Raw genomic sequence first — 22,224 nt, forward strand, 5'->3', positions numbered from 1 at the left:
CTCCTGAGATGCTGACCTGTTGCACCCTCGACAGCCACTGTGATTATTATTATTTGACCATGCTGGTCATCTATGAACATTTGAACATCTTGGCCATGTTCTGTTATAATCTCCACCCGGCACAGCCAGAAGAGGACTGGCCACCCCACATAGCCTGGTTCCTCTCTAGGTTTCTAATCTCCACCCGGCACAGCCAGAAGAGGACTGGCCACCCCTCATAGCCTGGTTCCTCTCTAGGTTCCTTCCTAGGTTTTTGGCCTTTCTAGGGAGTTTTTCCTAGCCACCGTGCTTCTACACCTGCATTGCTTGCTGTTTGGGGTTTTTAGGCTGGGTTTCTGTACAGCACCTTGATATATCAGCTGATCTAAGAAGGGCTTTATAAATCAATTCGATTGAAAAGTAGACAAGTTCAATGAATCTTCACTCACCATAAGTGGGGCAAAGTAGTTAAAGATGTGTGCCAGAGTCACTAGGGTGGTGGGTTCTCCATGTAGGCTCCAGCAGGCACTGTCTTTCTCCAGCACCTTCTCCTCCTGTTGGGAACAGAGCGTGGGGAGGAGAACGGTCGACATATGATGGCCAAACAATTCTGGAAACTTCCACAAATGTAAATGGTTTATTTAAAAAAAATCCCGGTTATTGGATTCCCGGAGTAAGGAAAATAAGCAGGTAATCCTCTAACCAGGGATTTCTGAAACATATTTAGACACAAATGTATCTTAAGATATATTAATAAAATTACCATTTTAAAACAGTATTCACTTACATACTACTCATATTGGTAAATACCCTGCACAATGAAGCAGAATTGAGCACTCTAGAACCTGTGAGGTTACACCATCCCTCAGCTGTTGAACAATAAAAGATCAAATTGACCGCTTTGTTGATGTTTGAATCGCAGATAACCCCCTTCAATGTTACCTGTGTGTCTAAGGTGGTAGACAGGACTGTCTTGATATAACCTAGCAGTTTGTGAGCCCTGAGCAGGTCTGCAGTTGGAGGGTTCTGGAGGGGCAGGTAGCCCTCTACAGGGTATCTGAGGGGGCGACTGCCGAAGTTGAACGCCACGGACTCTTTAAAGGACAGGCTGATAGCAGGGAAATAGGCCACACCTGGACCCATCTTAATGTTACTGAACGCTGTGCCCAGTGACTGGCCATTCCTGAGAGAGGGAAGAGAAGAGAATAAAAGCTACTTTAATATCCATTTTACAAAAGAAATGAACATTACAATATATCAAAACATGAGAATACGGTAAACGAGCAGGAAAAATAAATAAAACATCACAATAATGTGATTAGAAAACAGTGATAACTTACAGACAGAATGTGATGGTTCCCTCGTCAAGATCTATCAAACAGCTCACTATGTCTCCAGCGGCCCATGACTACAAAACAAGAAACATGTGCTACATTAGCTAGCACACGACCCCATAATAAAAACATTGAGCTTGATGACCCCATTGTGATCTTCTCACCTTGCCATAGTTCGTGGTCGTTACGTTCCACTTCCTGACTCGGTTTCCATCGTAAGCGTACGAGTCTGGAGTGTCACCCACACCTTCCTGATTAAAAAAAGAGAGAGAAAACACACATTACAGTACCACTGTACACCAGCGAAGGCTGCTGAGCGGAGGACGGCTCATAAGAATGGCTGGAACAGAGTGAATGGAATGACAACAAACTCATGGAACAACGTGTTTGATTCCATTCCCTCGTCCCCAACTAAGGTGCCACCAACCTCCTGTGCTATACACACCCTCCCGATGAAAGACAAAACATATGTTGGACACAACATATAAAAAGTGTTGGTCACATGTTTCATGACCTGAAATAGATCCCAGAAATGTTCAATGTGCACAATAGGCTTATTTTGCTCAGTTTGTGCAAACATTTGTTTACATCCCTGTTAGTGAGCATTTCTCCTTTGCCCATATAAATTCATCCACCTGACAGTTGTGACATATCAAGAAACTGAAGCATGATCATTACGCAGGTGCGCCTTGTGCTGGGGGACAATAAAAGGCCACTATAAAATGTGCAGTTTTGTCAGACAACGCCACCGATGTCGCAATTAGAAGCGTGCAATTGGCTGACTGCAGGAATGTCCACCAAACCTGTTGCCGGAGAATTGATTTGTCACAGTGCCCCACCCTATCAGTGGCTCAGCATACGTTTCTGGTTATAAGAATGATCTTACCTCCTGGTTGAACCTGCAGTTCAGAGTGCACCATCCTATCTGCATCAGGCCCTGTGACGAGATCAGCACCTCGTACGCCCATTTCCCTGGAATCCATGGTACAGTAGTCAACGTTAGACATGCTTCTGTACCAACATGAAATTTGTCTGATTTTTAAAAAAATATTAAGATCTGTACATTCAGTGAAAATATGATAGTGTAGAATTGTCTTGATTCTGAAGCATTTACCTCTGTATACACAGGTAGTAGCTCTAATGGAACTGAAATTGCTATGACCTATGACCTGGGGAAACAATAAAAAACAATGACAACATATGGAGAGGGGGGGGGGGGGGGGGGGGGGAAATCAGAAACAGATGTTTAGGTACAACATAAAAATTATTCTAGATCACTTCGAGTTGATTCTTAGAATGTATTCTAAAATTCTAGTAAACGTATTCCAAAATTCTAGGAAATTTATTCTAAAATTCTAGTAAATCTAACCATTTTATCATTTAGCAGACACTCTTATCCAGAGCAACTTACATCTTGAGAGCATACATTTTCATAATGGTCCCCCCCTGTGGGATTTCAGGAACCCATAACCCTGGCGTTGCAAGCTCTACCCACTGAGCCCAACCCCAATGCTATGTTTCTCACCCCAAGCAGATCGTCATCCACAAACAGGAGGCCCTCGAAGCCACTGGTGTGATCCAGGACCACGGTCAGAGGACCTAGACAACCATCCACTGGCTGATCTGGAGGACGAGGACAGACTCTAGTATCAGTTTGGTGAGGGCCATGTACAGCACCAGTCAAAAGTTCTGACACAACTACTCAGTCAAGGGTTATTCTTTTTTTTTTTACTATTTTCTACATTGTAGAATAGTGAAGACACCAAATCTATGAAATAACTCAAATATTTTTACAAATCAAAATATATTTTTGATTATTCAAAGTAGCCACCCTTTGCATGGATGACAGCTTTGCACACTTGGCATTCTCTCAACCAGCTTCATGAGGTAGTCACCTGGAATGCATTTAAATTAACAGGTGTCTTTATTTAAATGTATTTGTGGAATTTCTTTCCTTATTAACCAAGCAGTTGTGTTGCGACATGGTAGGGGTCGTATACAGAAGATAGCACTATTTGGTAAAAGACCAAGTCCATATAATGACAAGAACAGCTCAAATAAGCAAAGAGAAACAACAGTCAATCATTACTTTAAGACATGAAGGTCAGTTAATGGGGAACATTTCAAAAACTTTCAACGTTTCTTCAAGAGCAGTTGCAAAAACCATCCAGCGCTATGATGAAACCGGGTCTCATGAGGGCCGCCACAAGAAAGGAAGACCCAGAGTTACATCTACTGCAGAGGATAAATTCATTCATTTACAGCCTTAAAAATTGGCAATTAACAGCACCACAGATAGCACCTCACAGAGATCAAGTAACAAACACATCTCAGTGCATCAACAGTGCAGAGGAGACTGCGTGAATCAGGCCTTCATGGTCAAATTGCTGCAAAGAAACCACTATTAAAGGACACCAATAAGAAGAAGAGACTTGCTTGGGCCAAGAAACACGAGCTGTCGTTTGGTCTGAGGAGTCTAAATTTGAGATTTTTGGTTCCAACCGCTGTGTCTTTGTGAGACACAGAGTAGGTGAACAGATTATCTCCGCATCTATGGTTCCCTCCGTGAAGCATGGAGGAGGTGTGATGATGCGTTGCTGGTGACACTGTCTGTGATTTATTCAGAATTCAAGGCACACTTAACCAGCATGGCTACCACATCATTCTGCAGTGATACGCCATCCCATCTGGTTTGCGCTTAGTGGGACTATCGTTTGTTTTTCAACAGGACAATGACCCAACACACCTCCAGGCTGTGTAAGGGCTATTTGACCAAGAAGGCGAGTGACGGAGTGCTGCATCAGATGACCTGGCCTCCACAATCACCTGACCTCAACCCAATTGAGATGGTTTGGGATGAATTGGACTGCAGAGTGAAGGACAAGCAGTCAACAAGTTCTCAGAATATGTGGGAACTCCTTCAAGACTGTTGGAAAAGCATTCCAAGTGAAGCTGGTTGAGAGAATGCAAAGCTGTCATTAAGGCAAATGGTGGCTACTTTGAAAAATCTAAAATATATTTGGATTTGTTTAACACTTGTTTTGGTTAGTACATGATTTCATATGTGTTTTTTTTTTTGGGGGGGGGGGGGGGGGGGGTTAATTGCAATCCAATAACCAATTACTTCATAAATAAATGCCACCAGCTAGGGTGGAGAGGACAATAGTCTTTACACCATAAACACAAACTGATAGCTTTATGAACATATGGGTCTGGTGTCCTCAGTAGAATAGAGTGTGTGTGTACACCTCTGGTGTCCTCAGTAGAATAGAGTGTGTGTGTACACCTCTGGTGTCCTCAGTAGAATAGAGTGTGTGTGTACACCTCTGGTGTCCTCAGTAGAATAGAGTGTGTGTGTACACCTCTGGTGTCCTCAGTAGAATAGAGTGTGTGTGTACACCTCTGGTGTCCTCAGTAGAATAGAGTGTGTGTGTACACCTCTGGTGTCCTCAGTAGAATAGAGTGTGTGTGTGTACACTTCTGGTGTCCTCAGTAGAATAGAGTGTGTGTGTGTGTATACACCTCTGGTGTCCTCAGTAGGCTCTCCCTCAGTTAGCAGCCTCTCCAGATGAGCACCCAGGTCCTGGAAGCCCAGAGGTTTCCTAAGGCTGGGAAGAAAAACAACCATCAGACAACATTCACCCCCAACTTGGCCTGATAGTGGTTTATAGTGGTTTTATCGGTTTGTGGTTGAATGTACTTATTTTATTTGTAAAGGAAGGTTCCGGAAGACAGCTTAGATCCTTTCAAAAGTGCATTTCTGACACGTTTCGTTGACAATATTTTTTTGGGGGGGTCCAAGTACTTACTGTAGGTCGTTCTATAAAAGTGTTAGTGAAACCAAACCTTTCCGCAGAGACACACACACACACTGTTCCTAGGCCGTCATTGAAAATAAGAATTTGTTCTTAACTGACTTGCCTGGTTAAATAAAGGTCAAATTAAATAAATAAAAGAGAAGTCCCCATCTTGCACCTTCACAATAATCACACATCAATCTCTTTTACCACTTCACCAAATCGTTCCCAAACATTATGTTCTGGCCCTCCCTTCACTTTGTAGTCAGCTGACCATTTCACAGCTTTTCTCTTATTGAATTTGTGACATTATCTTCTTTAACCTTTATCTATGCAGGAATTACGAGGGACACTTGGCAAAAGGAGAGATCCAGAGAACAAGATCCCAATGTATCCTCATCAACAAGTAGTGTTAGAGGGAGTTCATCTTTCCTCCTGGTCTGTCTTCATACCCTATCTATAGAGCCGCGGCGTGGGGAGGGGGGGAACCCGACACTGAGCCCCCTGGACTAGTGGGGAATGGGGACACATGGGTTCAAACTGTGTCCGTTTTTTTAAATTTTACTTGGGAGCGTTTGCTTTCGCTTGATAGCCTGATGGAACGAGGTAGCCGAGGTTCGCACTCTTGGGACCATTTCGATTAGCTCCATTGCGCCAGGTTAAACTCAATTCAGCAAGGTTATACATTTTTTTTTTTTTTAAGACTTGAAAAGAAAACGAATACTATTTGAAGTTCGGTGGAGACGTGGATCAGTTGCTCCACGCCTCTATGATGTCACACACGTCAACATTACTTTCAACATCTAAAACCTGTTGCTTCATCCAAACACATAGCACCACTAGGCTGCTTTGACAGCAAACTGGAAAAGGACTGGAGTCACATCACAAATGTCACTCTAATCCCTACGCAGTGACCTGGGGCCAGAAGTATCAAGTGTCTCTAAGTAGTAGTGCTGATTTAAGATCAGTTTTGTCTTTTAGAGCAGGGATTTTTTTTTCTACCATTGAAATCCTTAGGCGGGGGCCGCATAAAGCGTTTTAAAATCGGGTCGCCTTTATCCGAACAGTTAAAATAATAATGATAATTGTATTATACATTTTCAGGATGGAAAAAAAACACTTCAGTGTGTAAACTTAAACAACAAAAAAAAAAAGTATGGAGAATCTGACCTAGGTGGGCCTCCCGAGTGGCACAGTGGTCTAAGACACTGCATCGCTGTGCTAGCTGTGCCACTAGAGATTCTGGGTCCGAGTCCAGGCTCTGTCGCAGCCGGCCGCGACCGGGAGACCCATGGGGGAGGCACACAATTGGCCCAGCGTCGTCCGGGTTAGGGGAGGGTTTGGCAGGCAGGGATGTCCTTGTCCCATCGTGCTCTAGTGACTCCTGTGTCGGGCCGGGCGCAGTACACGCTGACACGGTTGCCCGGTGTTTCCTCTGACACATTGGTGTGAATGGCTTCCGGGTTAAGTGAGTATTGTGTCAAAGAAGCAGTGCAGCTTGGTTGGGTTGTTTCTGAGGACGCACGGCACTCGACCATCGTCTCTCCCGAGTCCGTACGGGAGTTGCAGCGACGAGACAAGACTACCAATTGGAAACCACGGAATTGGGGAGGTAAAAAAAATAAAAAATATTACAGAAATGAAATCAACCTCTGTCTGTTTTTTTATAATATAAACTTTGAGAACTAGCAATTACCAAAATAGAAGTTACACAGTCAGGGATAATTGAAAACTACCAAAATGCATAGAATTGAAGAAAAAAAAAAAATTCTCCACGGAGAAATGTCTTAACATTTCAAGAAAACTGCCATAAAAATGTAAACATTTATTTATGCCACCAAAATAAGGGCCTTAAATTCTCTAGTTCAGCCGCACTGACCGGCTGAAAGTGTTCATTGCCACGTCCACCACCTTCAACCCCTTTTTGATGCAGAAAAACAACCCCTGTAGATCACAACTAATTATATCACACGGACAGGAGGGGGGTACCTGATCCTAGAACAGCACTCCTACGTTGAGATATGGCCCCAGAGCCCACGGTCAAAAGGAGTGCACTACCTAGGGAATAGGCCGGGTGTCATTTGAGACACAGACTGAGATTGCAGCCAGGAAGGGCACCATGCCACATGGTGTGGTAATATGGTTTGTTATTAAGAGACATTGCAGGATCACTGAAATCTAAGGTCATAGAGAAATAAACACTGAATAGCATCTGTTGATGTAGCGTATTTTCTTACACACACACACAAATAGAATCAGACACCATAGATTTTATTTCTATGGCACACGCATCACAAACAAAAGCGTAAACACACTACAAGGGCCAGTTTCCCAGACACAGATTAAGCCTAAAAAGCATGCTCAAGTGGGAATCTCCATTTAAATAGCTTTTTAGTCCAAGACTAGGCTTGATCTGTGTCCGGGGAAACCTCCCCTCAGAGTAGTAGACATTGGTTGAACCAAAGAGTTGTAGACAAGAGTCAGACAGATACCTGAGGGAAGCCAGTGGGGGGCGTGGAAGGTGAGAGGCAGGAAATACATGGTGTAGGTAGTCACTCAGTAATTTCTCATTCACAAGACCTGACAGAGAGAGACAGAGAGAGAGACAGAGAGAGAGACAGAGAGAGAGACAGAGAGAGAGACAGAGAGAGAGACAGAGAGAGAGACAGACAGAGAGAGAGACAGAGAGAGAGACAGACAGAGAGAGAGACAGAGAGAGAGACAGAGAGAGAGACAGAGAGAGAGAGAGAGAGAGAGAGAGAGACGGGACAGAATAACCTTTATCCTCCAAGTAAATGTACCAGGAATTTGACCTGTTGAAAATGGTGCCGACCACAATAAACAAGACGGAATATGTTGATGTATAATAGAGCCACTCAGTGTTCTAACAATACCTGAGAAAGACAGAGACCAAGTCCAATGGGGAAAGAATGTGAGAACAAGATGGAGGTCTACTAGGCTGGTTCCAGAACTGTATCTGATCAGCTGTCTTGTCAACTCCAATGCTCATATTGCCTGAAAACAATGACCATAGGAGTTGGCATGACAACAAAAACAGATCTGGGACCAGGCTACTGTCTGTCCTTTCACCTGTCTATCTATCCACCAATCCCTCCTCTCTTTTAAAAACCAAATTTTTCCTCCATCTGTTCCACTCCTCACCTGACTTGACTTTTGTCCTTCCATCCCTCCCTCCCTCCCTCCAACCTGTCCTCTCCTCCTCACATTCCTGCACCGCCTGTCCTCACCGGACTTGACTTTTGCCCAGCCATCTCTCCCTCCCTTGTCCTCTCGCCACTCATTCCTGCTCCCCCATCTCCTCACCTAACTTGACTTTTGCCCAGCCATCTCTCCCTCCCTTGTCCTCTCGCCACTCATTCCTGCTCCCCCATCTCCTCACCTGTGACTTTGGGCTTGTCTGTGTCGGAGGCCAGTCTGTAGTTTCGTAGGGTCAGAGCTGTGCTTCCTCCCCCCTTAGAACTCATTCTGCCTCAGTGGGTTGGTCAGGAGATGGGTTTACCTGCCGACGTTGACCCCATGCACGGCTAGGAAAAGACCACCACACTCATAATGAACCACCTTGTCTCATACTGAGAAAAACATACATTGTGCGTCTCAAACGGCACCCTACTCGCTTTATATTGCACTACAGACGTCGGGGCTATGGGCAAAAGGGAGTGCACTGTTATAGGGAATAGGGTGGCATTTGGTTCGTACATACTGCATGCATAAATAATGCTCTCATAAAGAGGAGCTGCTGGGAACTACGCCTGGGTTGGGTGACACTGACTAAACATTTGCTCTACTCTAAGTTAGTTAACATCGTATTACCAATGCTATAGCTTTGCATGGAATGTAGTTGACAATTTTGTTATATTAACTCGGTAGCTACGTATGTGGAATTGAGAGCAGTAACGTTTCCTGTTAACCTGTACTACAATTGTGTATTTGGAGTGTATACAACGCGTACGTACACAGCAGGTGTTTAAGAGCAGAATAGGGCGTAGACAGACACACTGTACAAGACAATACCAGTAACGTTCATTAACGTTAGCTTGCTAACTCGCAAGGCAAGCACATTTCAGCCCGAGGAGAGGCTACTGTTGCTAACTAGCAAGCTTGCTAGCGTTAGCTAGCCAATGAGCCAAGCTAAGTAACTGCCTGGTGCAACGTTAACAGGTAGCTAAACTAAAAATGACTTTTATAGCTAAGCTAACCAAATCACGACCGTAGTGCAAATAGATGACACAATGACTAACCACACATTAAAGTTATTGTACCTAGTTGCTAAGTTAGCCAGGTGTTGTATCCAGGGTTGCAAAACAACGTTAGCTTGCTTGCTAGCTAGTTGCTAAGGATTGTGCGGTTGTGCACAACAAAAAATAACACTCACATCTCAATCAAATAAACGAGCTACAGTAGCTTTGTGAATACCCAAACACTTAAAATGAAGTGACTGACTACGGCACTGATCAAGTACGTTAGCCTATGTTTATTTAACGATCTTGTTCTCGGTTATATTTGCAGTACACGATCAACCCTTGGTTACACGGGCAGTGACAGCCATCATTGGCTTGCTCGCGTTGGCTGCTAAGTAAACTGGTTGGTTTGAACACTTACCCGGTTCCCTTTCAAGAACTCAAAAGACCTCAAAAAAATAAAATAAAAACGTCAAATTAAATATAAATTATGCTTGTTTGGACAAAAATGTGCGGTTATGCACCCAGACGATCACTCCCCCCCTTTTAAAATGTTTAACAATCCTATTATTGTCAAGCGATTCGAAGTCACGGAGTACCAGATGGTCCAAAATAGATCTCATTGCAGAACGCGAATGGGCTGATGAGATATATATTCCGTCGGGGTAGTAGATAGTGGTCCAAATATAGTGTGTTGTGTGTGGTAGGTAGTATTGTTGCCATTTGTCATATATTTTGCACAAGCTACTAAATATTCTTAAAATACTGGTACTATTTGGCAACCCATATACCCAAAACCAATATGACCCATCTCCCACTAATTCACTCAAAATGCATATTATCACTAAATTGGCTACAGAAATCAAGCAAGTTAAGATTACTTATGAAGCGAATTACATCAGTTATTTTATTACAATGGCAAATTGTCGCAAATCGTCATATGCATACAGTATATTTCACATATGTAGCATGTTTACTATTGAAAAAAATATTTAAAAAATAGCACATTTTGAATTCCAAACAGACACATTACAAAAGTTAAAATATTACAAGTTAAAATGTGCCATCTTACATGGGACATGGCATTTCATAGCCCAATAATGGACTGACTATAATGAGCCCAATGTTACTCCTTAGACCAAGGACCTAACATGTTCTATTTAAAGACGAAGTGGCTCTGGAAAATGGCCAAATACTCCCAACTAAACATGAATCGATTCTCAATTTGCAGTACGGTTATAGAAAAATAAAAGTTCTCTACTTTACATATCACATCAAAATAATTTCTCAAATGCAAAATACACAAAATAAACACTGTACTCCGTTTTAACCGGTTTCAACACAGTTGCAACCGACAGTATTTTTCAGTGACAACACGTTTGCCATCTTCCATTTACACACAGATGTTCAGAGACGCTGATAACTAACTAGCACAGGTAGTCCACTCTGTCTTCCATATGTTTTCCCTAAACTAGTGCTTAAATGGAGATACTGCCGTGTATGAACCCTATAAAAGGTGTGTATGAATTTAGCCTTCTTGCTTAAATGAAAGATAAAGTCCTTATGCTTCCAAAACCGTACCGCGAAACAATGCTCGTTAAATGTTCAGACCGAGCGTCGGAACTCTTTGACAAAACTCTCCCGTACAGAATGCGCCTTCGTCCAAGGACTCTTATTTTATAATAGAATATAACTGCCAGTCATGATCAAGGGCTAAGGTAGTCCTTCCTGTTTTTATCCATTTAGGTAATACAACACAGGAACGCGTTCAGTAGGAAACAACATTGTAATTATTGTTAGCCCAGAGGTACGATTGTTTATGGTGTGCTGGCTACATGAAATTTTGCCAATTTAAAATGGTAATGTCAGACCCATATTGATCAGGCCACACGGACCAAACAGGAGCCATCATACCTCAAAGAATGCTGAAGAACGGTGGGGGGGGGGTGGAAACGTATTGTTCAGAACTAAAGGTCGCACAACGTTGCATACTATTGAACCCCCCCCCCCCCCCCCCCCCAGTGTCACTCTGCACAGAGGAAAGCCATCCTCTTGGCCACTCCCTCTTCCCCAAACTTGTTCTGGAGTTCTGAAGGATCAGCTGACAGCAGCAGGCGGTCGTCATGACGTTCCCATTGAGGGCCCTGCTGAACCCCGTTCCCTACAATAACACAATATGACTTTAGTGTCCATATGTTACAGTGAACAATATGCGTCTTCTGTTCATTAACCCCCCCCCCCCCTCCATACCTAAATAGCATGCACAGTTAAGAGAAGCACAGGGTCAAACAGCAGTGAAGTGCCCCTGGATAGAGCGCATGTTGTGGGTTACATGCCTTGCTCAATGGTTTTTTGGGGGGGATTTGAACCCAGCAGCCCTTCAGATCAAATCACCTTCATCCCCCCCCCCCCCCCCCCAATTCACCAGTCTGGGACTCAAACCGGGCAACTTCACCGCCACCTCCTTAGTCACCGGGCTACCTACCTACGTTAGGCATCATCAGTGGGTCTCTCAGGGCAGCGGAGACATCTCCACTGTTTTTCAGGAGCGCCTTGGTGACAGCGACCAGCCCCAGTTTGGATTCCCTCATCAGGCTGAGGACCAGCCGCTTGGCCTCCTGGAGCTGGAGTTGGGTGAAGGGCTGGGAAGGCTCCTCTTCCTCCGCCTCAAATCGTATCAAAACAAATTTTACAGTACATTTTACAGTACATTTTACAGTACATTTTTACAGTACATTTTACAGTACATTTTACAGTACATTTTACAGTAAAATAATAAGAAGTAAAAGCAAACAAGAAACAGTAAAAGAGAAAAGAACCAAAAAACACAATGTGTCATAAAAACAGCATCACTGAAGCAAAAAAAAGTTATTGAAAAATCTCAATGGAGTCTGCCCCTTCTTACCTGTTGGGAGTCACGCTCAAACAGGAACAGGTGAGGAACTGTCGAAGTGGACGGGATAGCAGGGTCTTTCGGGACATGGATACTCGTTGCAGGTGCATTTGGGACCGTTGGTGCATTTGGGGCCGACCCACTCATTGCGGGACCAATGGCCTCAGGTAATTGGCCCTCAGGCTGGGTCTCTGAGCTCTTCTCTTGGGCAGCAGGCTGGGGCTGTATCTGAGCAGAGCTATTCTCTGTCTGGGTGGCAGCTACAGGTGTCTGAGTCTCCCGGACTGGTGCAGGGCCAGCAATCTCAGCCAGGTCTGGAGTATCATCCTCATCCTCATCCCCTGACTAGGAAAAGGAAACAACTGTGTCAGTACAAGGAACCAAACCCGACAGTAACGTTTGTTTTCATTTTCTGTTGCAAATCCTTTTGCTACATTGTGCACAAATGAATACAACCACTGACATTCTAATACAGGTCCATGTTCAATAGGCTGAACAATAAATACAGTCAGCTTTTGTATTCAGTATGAGTGAGGACAGGAGGTTTTCCCAATCTGTCCAGGGTTCTTCCTGACTCTAGGTCCTAAACATTTCAGAGTGGACTACAGGGTTCTTCCTGACTCTTGGTCCTAAACATTTCAGAGTGGACTACAGGGTTCTTCCTGACTCTTGGTCCTAAACAGAGGAGTTTGGACTACAGGGTTCTTCCTGACTCTTGGTCCTAAACATTTCAGAGTGGACTACAGGGTTCTTCCTGACTCTAGGTCCTAAACATCAGAGATTGTACGACAGGGTTCTTCCTGACTCTTTGTCCTAAACATCAGAGAGTGGACTACAGGGTTCTTCCTGACTCTTGGTCCTAAACATTTCAGAGTGGACTACAGGGTTCTTCCTGACTCTTGGTCCTAAACAGAGGAGTTTGGACTACAGGGTTCTTCCTGACTCTTGGTCCTAAACATTTCAGAGTGGACTACAGGGTTCTTCCTGACTCTAGGTCCTAAACATCAGAGATTGTACGACAGGGTTCTTCCTGACTCTTGGTCCTAAACATCAGAGAGTGGACTACAGGGTTCTTCCTGACTCTTGGTCCTAAACATTTCAGAGTGGACTACAGGGTTCTTCCTGACTCTAGGTCCTAAACATCAGAGATTGGACGACAGGGTTCTTCCTGACTCTAGGTCCTACATGTGTAATAACTAGCCTAGGTGTCACAGATTATCATACCTCATCTGACCCCTCGAATTCTCTCACTGCACTCTCGAGGATGCCCAGTTTTCGCTTGTTGGCCTTTTTCTTTCCCAGCTGCCCCTCTGTCGTGTTGGAGCTTGTTGCCTTCTCTCCTGAAGTAAGAACAAAATACATTTTATAACTAACAGAGAGAGATGAAGACAACAAGAGAAACAGAGAGAGAGAGAGACACAGACAGAGAGAAACAGAGAGAGAGAGACACAGACAGAGAGAAACAGAGAGAGACACAGACAGAGAGAAACAAAGACAAGATAGAAACAGACAGAGACACAGACAAGAGAGACAGACAGAGACACAGACAGAGAGACACAGACAAGAGAGAAACAGAGAGAGACAAAGACAAGAGAGAAACAGAGAGAGACAAAGACAAGAGAGAAACAGAGAGAGACAAAGACAGAGAGAAACAGAGAGAGACAAAGACAAGAGAGAAACAGAGAGAGACAAAGACAAGAGAGAAACAGAGAGAGACAGAGACAAGAGAGAAACAGAGAGAGACAAAGACAAGAGAGAAACAGAGAGAGACAAAGACAAGAGAGAAACAGAGAGAGACAAAGACAAGAGAGAAACAGAGAAAGACAAAGACAAGAGAGAAACAGAGAGAGACAAAGACAAGAGAGAAACAGAGAGAGACAAAGACAAGAGAGAAACAGAGAGAGACAAAGACAAGAGAGAAACAGAGAGAGACAAAGACAGAGAGAAACAGAGAGAGACAAAGACAGAGAGAAACAGAGAGAGAGACAAGACAGAGAGAAACAGAGAGAGACAAAGACAAGAGAGAAACAGAGAGAGACAAAGACAAGAGAGAAACAGAGAGAGACAAAGACAAGAGAGAAACAGAGAGAGACAAAGACAAAGAGAGAGAGAAAGTGAGAGAGAGAGACACAGACAGACAGACAGACAGACAGACAGACAGACAGAGAGAGAGAGAGAGAGTGAGACAGACAGACACAGACAGACAGACAGAGACAGACAGATCTAGAGAGAGGTGTAGTCCTATCAGTTGTTCAACCCTAACCCTACCTGATGTAACAGCTGAATCCCTTTTCTCCAAGACCACCACCACTGCTCCACTATTTAACCTGGCTCTTTTAAGTGAGGGGGTGGCTGCTGCCTCCTCAGTCTGGCGATGTGTGTGTTTGCCCCCAGGAGGAGAGGGCTGGTGGAGTCTCTTAGAAGGGACCAGCTGGGATGTTGTAGTGTCAGACTGGGCAGGGTCTGCTGGTGGTTCTAGCTGGGTCGAGGGATCTCTCTCTGGTTCCACAGTTGATTCCTCTGTTCCCGGTCCTTCAGGACAGCACCGAGCCTGGTCTTTCTGAGGGGACTTCTGTGGGAGTTGGAGACCAGTGTCTGATGATGATGATGATGATGATGCCCGAGGGAGTTTGGATTCAGAGGAAGTCTTTGAGGCGTCTGACTCTTGGGCCAACGGCATAATAATATCAGGCTGTCGAGAGTCTTTCTGAAGTGAGGAAGTCAGTGGTGGGATGTCTTTCTCTCTCTCCTTCTCAAACGAGTTCCCTCCTTTCTCCTCCGAAGCAGCAGTAACGACCGTTTTGTTCCTTCCCCTGCAGTCCCGAGGCTCAGGTTGTCTTTTAACGAGCTGTTTAAGGTAACGGTCCTTCATCGACTGCCAGCTGTGACAGGTCAGACCATTCTTCGCCATCTCCTGCCATACCTTGTTCCCATGCGACTCACGCTTGTGCTCACAGATGTACGTCATAATGGCCTTATCCTCCTCCGGAGTGTAGCCCATTCGTCCGATGCTACCTACGCTCTGTTTCGCTGACCTGGTCTGGACGTTCACCTGTACATAGGGAGAGAGTTTATTGTTATTGTAATGGTGAAGTGTTAGCATGTCTTGGAGGTATGATATAAAATGCTAACCTCCCCTGTTATTGTAATGGTGAGAGGTTAGCATGTCTTGGAGGTATGATATAAAATGCTACCCTCCCCTGTTATTGTAATGGTGAGAGCTTAGCATGTCTTGGGGGTATGATATAAAATGCTAACCTCCCCTGTTATTGTAATGGTGAGAGGTTAGCATGTCTTGGAGGTATGATATAAAATGCTAACCTCCCCTGTTATTGTAATGGTGAGAGGTTAGCATGTCTTGGAGGTATGATATAAAATGCTAACCTCCCCTGTTATTGTAATGGTGAGAGGTTAGCATGTCTTGGAGTTATGATATAAAATGCTAACCTCCCCTGTTATTGTAATGGTGAGATGTTAGCATGTCTTGGGGGTATGATATAAAATGCTAACCTCCCCTGTTATTGTAATGGTGAGAGGTTAGCATGTCTTGGGGGTATGATATAAAATGCTAACCTCCCCTGTTATTGTAATGGTGAGAGGTTAGCATGTCTTGGGGGTATGATATAAAATGCTAACCTCCCCTGTTATTGTAATGGTGAGATGTTAGCATGTCTTGGGGGTATGATATAAAATGCTACCCTCCCCTGTTATTGTAATGGTGAGAGGTTAGCATGTCTTGGAGGTATGATATAAAATGCTAACCTCCCCTGTTATTGTAATGGTGAGATGTTAGCATGTCTTGGGGGTATGATATAAAATGCTAACCTCCCCTGTTATTGTAATGGTGAGAGGTTAGCATGTCTTGGGGGTATGATATAAAATGCTAACCTCCCCTGTTATTGTAATGGTGAGAGGTTAGCATGTCTTGGAGGTATGATATAAAATGCTACCCTCCCCTGTTATTGTAATGGTGAGATGTTAGCATGTCTTGGAGGTATGATATAAAATGCTAACCTCCCCTGTTATTGTAATGGTGAGATGTTAGCATGTCTTGGGGGTATGATATAAAATGCTAACCTCCCCTGTTATTGTAATGGTGAGAGGTTAGCATGTCTTGGAGGTATGATATAAAATGCTACCCTCCCCTGTTATTGTAATGGTGAGAGGTTAGCATGTCTTGGAGGTATGATATAAAATGCTAACCTCCCCTGTTATTGTAATGGTGAGAGGTTAGCATGTCTTGGAGGTATGATATAAAATGCTAACCTCCCCTGTTATTGTAATGGTGAGTGCTTAGCATGTCTTGGAGGTATGATATAAAATGCTAACCTCCCCTGTTATTGTAATGGTACAGAGCCAAAACAACACAAAATGTGTCACTGTCCCAATAGTTTTGGAGCTCTCTGTAATTTACAGCACCCCCCTTGTTAAATAAATCCTGGGGAGAACCCTTCTCTGTATCAAGTTACCTTTACGTTGTCGGGCTTGAAGCGGTAATCCTCCACCTCCAACTGCTGGTTCTTCTCCATGCAGTCCTGGATGTACTGGGTGGACACGTACCAGTGGGCTGCCGAACCCGCAACAAACCCCATCTCCTCTGGGTCAATCAGTAGGAAAGCCCCAGGCTCCTGGGCCCTGCACACCAGGCCTCCACCAGCCTTGATGACGGGCTGCAGTCGAACCTTGGTGGGACCGGGGCGTAGGAAGAATCTCATGGGTTCACCGTCTACCGTCAGGAACAGGACAGGGGAGATGGGAGAGGACCTACCTCCTAATCTGGACGACATGGTTGAACGAGCCTATAGAAGAAAAAAAAAGTACAAATTAACTGCAGTTTCATTCATATGGATGAAATTCGGATAAATAATAGCAAGTGCTTGACTTGTTTGAATAAGGAAGCTACAGTAAAAATCAAATCCAATGTATTTATATAGCCCTTCGTACATCAGCTGATATCTCAAAATGCTGTAACAGAAACCCAGCCTAAAACCCCAAACAGCAAGCAATGCAGGTGTAGAAGCACGGTGGCTAGGAAAAAGTAAACAGTAAACTTTGCTACGTGGAGAGAACTGCCTGCAAACGATGAAGTAGCTAGCTAACTTATCATCTCTATTTCAGAAACGGTAACACTGCTGTAAACATTTTTTCAGTTTTGATATTGGGAATATTGCCTAGTTTAATAAATGTTAAATGAAACAGTTAAAATATATATCCACACGGGAAGAGCTCCACCTAGTGGAAGGCATATGCAAACAAAGTGCAATATTGTAAATAATAATAATATTTTTCACTATTAAGAGTTCAAAGCCGTCTGGATGTAGAGTTAGAGAACATTTGATCTGAATAAATAACCACAGCTGTAAAAGGATACATATTTAAAATACCCCACAACACCTGTCTGTAGACCTGTAGCTCATCAGGACAGTGATCTATTGAAAAAAAAACACCCATAACTGGAAATCTGTGCAATTCTAATGGGTAGGTCAATGACCTAACATGGTTTTACAGGTGGGCATATGTCATTGAGATAAGAAACTATTGAAAATTAGATGTGTACGTGAAAAAGTAAAAACACATTTGTTCTATGTCATTTCAGCAAGATATTGTTTAGATTGTTCTGAAATTGTTTCTGTAGTTAGAAACAGATAAGATTGGTATTTCTGAAACTTTATTTTGTGAAAATTAAATGAAATTAAGCTCACGGATCCAAATTGGCCATTTTAATTTATAGAATTCAGATGATATTTAGTCAATATAGTACCAAACATCCAATTCAGACCAAACTTCACCTGACTAGAAATGTGACAAATTGACATTTTTTCTTAACATTTAAACAGCCATTTATTTATTTTTTAATGATAAGAAAAATGTATAACATTTCATGTGAATTCACAATGCAACTGCACTGCTGCCAGCAACGGTTTGGGTTCCATTTAGATGGCTAAACATTACTGAACCTGTCCTACCACTACTGAACCTGTCCTACCACTACCTAACCTGTCCTACCACTACCAAACCTGTCCTACCACTACTGAACCTGTCCTACCACTACTGAACCTGTCCTACCACTACCAAACCTGTCCTACCACTACTGAACCTGTCCTACCACTACTGAACCTGTCCTACCACTACTGAACCTGTCCTACCACTACTGAACCTGTCCTACCACTACCAAACCTGTCCTACCACTACTGAACCTGTCCTACCACTACTGAACCTAACCTACCACTACTGAACCTGTCCTACCACTACTGAACCTGTCCTACATTACTGTACCTGTCCTACCACTACTTAACCTGTCCTACCACTACCAAACCTGTCCTACCACTACTGAACATGTCCTACCACTACCGAACCTGTCCTATCACTACTGAACCTGTACTACCACTACTGAACCTGTCCTACATTACTGTACCTGAATTCTTCCACAAAGTTTGCATTTCCTTCTCATTTAGCTTCTCAAAGTATTGCATACAGGACTTCGCTGACTCCAAAATAATTGATTCCTCGACTCCATGCACATAGAAACACATTGTGCTTATTTTGGACAGATTTTGGCGAGCCGTGAGAGTGAAACCTCTCGCTTCGCTTCTTCTTCTCTGACGAAGTTGACTACAAATACTAAGTTACCAATGACTTTGCAATTGTTACAAACAAGCGAACAGTTTTTAAAATATGTCTGCATTAAAAGATACACAAAGTACAGGCTTTTGGCCTATATATTTAAATCGTATTGAGTTATATTTTGTTAATTGTAGGCTACTGTCAAATTTTGGTCTCAATATATTTCATGATGTGTAACATGTGTGCAAATGTTGACGTGCTAAAATCGTGATTTAGTGCATTATAGGATAAGCATTACAATAGTCCTCCTCAATATTTGCAGTCATAGGTGATAATACTGTATCTCTCGAGGAGCTGATCTGTCCTCAGTAATAGTGGAACAATTCTAATGCAATCCATCTGAATGGAGAAAGCATTGCTGTTCTTTCCATCCTGTCAGTATCAACAAATACTTCAACGACGTTCGCTCTCCATGGAGGTTTTGGGAAATATGCATATTTAAAAACAGTCGTAAACCTAAATGATATCGCTATTGGGAAGCCGGGCCCTGTGCGTTAGAGAAGAGACAAGTACCTGTGTGAAGCTAGCCACAATAAAGATTAGACACAATAGTGGAATTTGCATTTTGGCTTCAGGTCCCCCATTGAAAATGATTCAAACGGATACAAATTGTTTAATCGTGCCATATTTGGTCTAGATAATGGTAAACAAGGTTGGAATGCTGTTATATAAATTAAACAAAAGACAATCATTTGTTTTTTTTTAATCAGTTTTGTTGACTGTTGATGTATTAGACTTCAGAATTGTAGTGGGTCCATACTTACATCGTAATGTACAGCCTTACCTATGGTTCTTGGGTCCATACCTACATCATAATGTACAGCCTTCCCTGTGGATCTTGGGTCCATGAAATGGGAGTAATGTTACTAGCTAAGTGACAACTCTTCACAGTTGTTTTCTGTAGGTGTCATTGATTAGGCTGATAACCAATTTCATAGACCCGAGATCCATAGGTAAGACTGTACATTGCCTACTGCACAGACAAGAAGGGTAACATATAAATATATTTGGATGCTGGGGCAGTACCGTTAGGTCGCTAGCTAACGTTAGCTAACTAGTGGCTAGCTCGCAAACACTGAAAGTTGTGGATAGAAGCTGCAGTACGAAAAAACTGATAATCATAACAAACAGCTAGAAATTAATTCGTACAAGTGTTGCAGAAAACCTACCTGATGTTTTCAAAGATTGATCATCCAACTCGGAAAATATCAACAACTTTCAAATATCACGTCCGATGTGAAATGCGCATGCGTCATACTCTTCTTCTACATTGACGGACGGAACGTAACATGTCGCAGACCTGCTGTTTGCAGACTACCGCCACCTTGCGTTAGCTTAATGATTTCAACCACTAGATGGCGACAAAAGTAAATCAAATCTCAGCTCATTTACTGACGATTATGGGTAGTATTCATAAAGTGTCTCAGAGTATGACTACTGATCCCACCCCCACTAACCTGTCAGAGATTTGATTACTAAGAGGGGATTTAATGTTTGTTTTGGTTAGGATGAGATACCCCCCTGCTGACAGAGCAGGTAATACAACTCTAGACCCTGGATTTACTTTCACCAACAGTCTAGAGATGTTCTGAATCTCACACACACACACAGAGCGCACACACACACACACACACAGAGAAGCACATGGACACACACGTGCGTGTTACATCATGAGGTGTCACATATACTGTTTCCCAATAGATCATGCCCATAGCCTACTGAAGAGAATGACCACGTCCCAAATGGGGCCCGATTCCCTATATAGTACACACGTTTTGACCAGGGTCCATAGGACCATGTAGGGAAAGGGAGCAGCCATTGACTCCTCATAGAAAAAAATATTTAAATGAAATGTGAGTAACTAAAGTGTGAGTGAGTGTCTGGACATAATGAGAGATTTTTTATTTAATTTAACTCAGTTAAGAACAAACTCTTATTTTACAATGACAGCCTACTGGGGAAACAGTGGGTTAACTGTCTTGTTCAGGGGGGAGAACGACATATTTTTACCTTGTCAGCTCGGGGATTAGAGCCAGCAACCTTTCGGTTACTTGACAAACGCTCTAAACCAATAGGCTACCTGTAGTACACTTTTTACTGAACCTGTCATCAAAATAGGAGGAGGTTGAAATAATGACACAAACATCAAGGGGCATCATATAGATAGCAATTGGTTCCTTTAAGATGCCCTCTGTGTGTTTAATTGGTTCATTTAAGATGCCCTCTCTGTGTTTAATTGGTTCATTTAAGATGCCCTCTCTGTGTTTAATTGGTTCCTTTAAGATGCCCTCTGTGTGTTTAATTGGTTCATTTAAGATGCCCTCTGTGTGTTTAAGAGTTTAGAAGCTGTTGAGACTGTTAATATATATATAGTTTATAAATCAGTAGTAAACAGGTATAACTCAATGGTTTTAATAATACAGATTTCATAATATTTTATTTGACAAGACTTTGAAGTAACTAATTAATTTTTATTGTTGACCAGTTTCTGTATTCGTCCACAATAATTAAAACGATGAATTATTAGTTTATAGTTACCTTATTGAGAGTTCTTAAGTTACACATTGTTTCTGTGATTTATTTAGTTTTGTGGACAACTTTTAGTTTTTGTCATTTTTATTTTTCAGAGGTACACCAACAATCAGATACATACATAGAAAGATAAGAACCCCCTTCCCCCCCTCAGTCCCCTTCCCCCCCTCAGTCCCCTTCCCCCCCTCAGTCCCCTTCCCCCCCTCCAGTCCCCTTCCCCCCTCAGTCCCCTTCCCCCCTCAGTCCCCTTCCCCCCCTCAGTCCCCTTCCCCCCTCCAGTCCCCTTCCCCCCCTCAGTCCCCTTCCCCCCCCTCAGTCCCCTTCCCCCCCTCAGTCCCCTTCCCCCCTCAGTCCCCTTCCCCCCTCCAGTCCCCTTCCCCCCCTCAGTCCCCTTCCCCCCCTCAGTCCCTTCCCCCCTCCAGTCCCCTTCCCCCCCTCAGTCCCCTTCCCCCCCTCAGTCCCCTTCCCCCCCTCAGTCCCCTTCCCCCCCTCAGTCCCCTTCCCCCCTTCAGTCCCCTTCCCCCCCTCAGTCCCCTTCCCCCCCTCAGTCCCCTTCCCCCCCTCAGTCCCCTTCCCTCGTCATTCCCCTTCCCCCCCTCAGTCCCCTTCCCCCCCTCAGTCCCCTTCCCCCCCTCAGTCCCCTTCCCTCGTCAGTCCCCTTCCCCCCCTCAGTCCCTTCCCCCCCTCAGTCCCCTTCCCCCCCTCAGTCCCCTTCCCCCCTCAGTCCCCTTCCCCCCCTCAGTCCCCTTCCCTCGTCAGTCCCCTTCCCCCCTCAGTCCCCTTCCCCCCCTCAGTCCCCTTCCCCCCCTCAGTCCCCTTCCCCCCCTCAGTCCCCTTCCCTCGTCAGTCCCCTTCCCCCCCTCAGT

General features: G+C 43.8%; 2 protein-coding genes across 4 annotated transcripts in view; both read right to left on the minus strand.

Annotated features, from left to right (window-relative positions):
• The window catches only part of rnf123 (ring finger protein 123), a 292,970-nt gene extending 283,060 nt beyond the window's left edge, over nt 1-9,910 (minus strand). The window contains exons 1-11 of one of the 3 annotated variants that reach the window (XM_031825763.1): nt 9,731-9,910; nt 8,511-8,655; nt 7,603-7,690; nt 4,836-4,921; nt 2,839-2,936; nt 2,428-2,482; nt 2,200-2,285; nt 1,478-1,564; nt 1,320-1,387; nt 922-1,162; nt 429-533 (exon numbers count right to left, since the gene is read on the minus strand). In XM_031825763.1, coding sequence (XP_031681623.1) covers nt 429-533; nt 922-1,162; nt 1,320-1,387; nt 1,478-1,564; nt 2,200-2,285; nt 2,428-2,482; nt 2,839-2,936; nt 4,836-4,921; nt 7,603-7,690; nt 8,511-8,595 — 999 coding nt within the window. In that variant the 5' untranslated portion in view covers nt 8,596-8,655; nt 9,731-9,910. The other 2 variants (XM_031825765.1, XM_031825764.1) reach the window with 2 other exon arrangements.
• A 280-nt stretch (nt 9,911-10,190) lies between these two features.
• On the minus strand, nt 10,191-20,087 carry terf2ip (telomeric repeat binding factor 2, interacting protein). Its single transcript, XM_031825766.1, has 7 exons — nt 19,996-20,087; nt 16,672-17,001; nt 14,471-15,254; nt 13,427-13,542; nt 12,215-12,547; nt 11,795-11,975; nt 10,191-11,470 (listed from the first exon to the last, which is right to left on the minus strand). Exons 2-7 carry the CDS (start codon nt 16,987-16,989, stop codon nt 11,334-11,336), a joined length of 1,869 nt encoding a protein of 622 aa, XP_031681626.1. The 5' UTR covers nt 16,990-17,001; nt 19,996-20,087; the 3' UTR covers nt 10,191-11,333.
• Nucleotides 20,088-22,224: the final 2,137 nt, after the last annotated feature.

The sequence above is a fragment of the Oncorhynchus kisutch genome, linkage group LG5 (genome assembly GCF_002021735.2).
Source record: "Oncorhynchus kisutch isolate 150728-3 linkage group LG5, Okis_V2, whole genome shotgun sequence".
NCBI lineage: Eukaryota > Metazoa > Chordata > Actinopteri > Salmoniformes > Salmonidae > Oncorhynchus > Oncorhynchus kisutch.

Bases quoted from the DNA above. Each gene is read 5' to 3' on its own strand.
- terf2ip (XM_031825766.1), bottom strand. From the start codon at position 16,989: ATGTCGTCCAGATTAGGAGGTAGGTCCTCTCCCATCTCCCCTGTCCTG. The intron at 15,255-16,671 runs GTAACTTGATAC...CCCTATGTACAG, and splicing joins TCAAGCCCGACAACGTAAAG to GTGAACGTCCAGACCAGGTC. The intron at 11,976-12,214 runs GTAAGAAGGGGC...ATACGATTTGAG, and splicing joins TTGAGCGTGACTCCCAACAG to GCGGAGGAAGAGGAGCCTTC.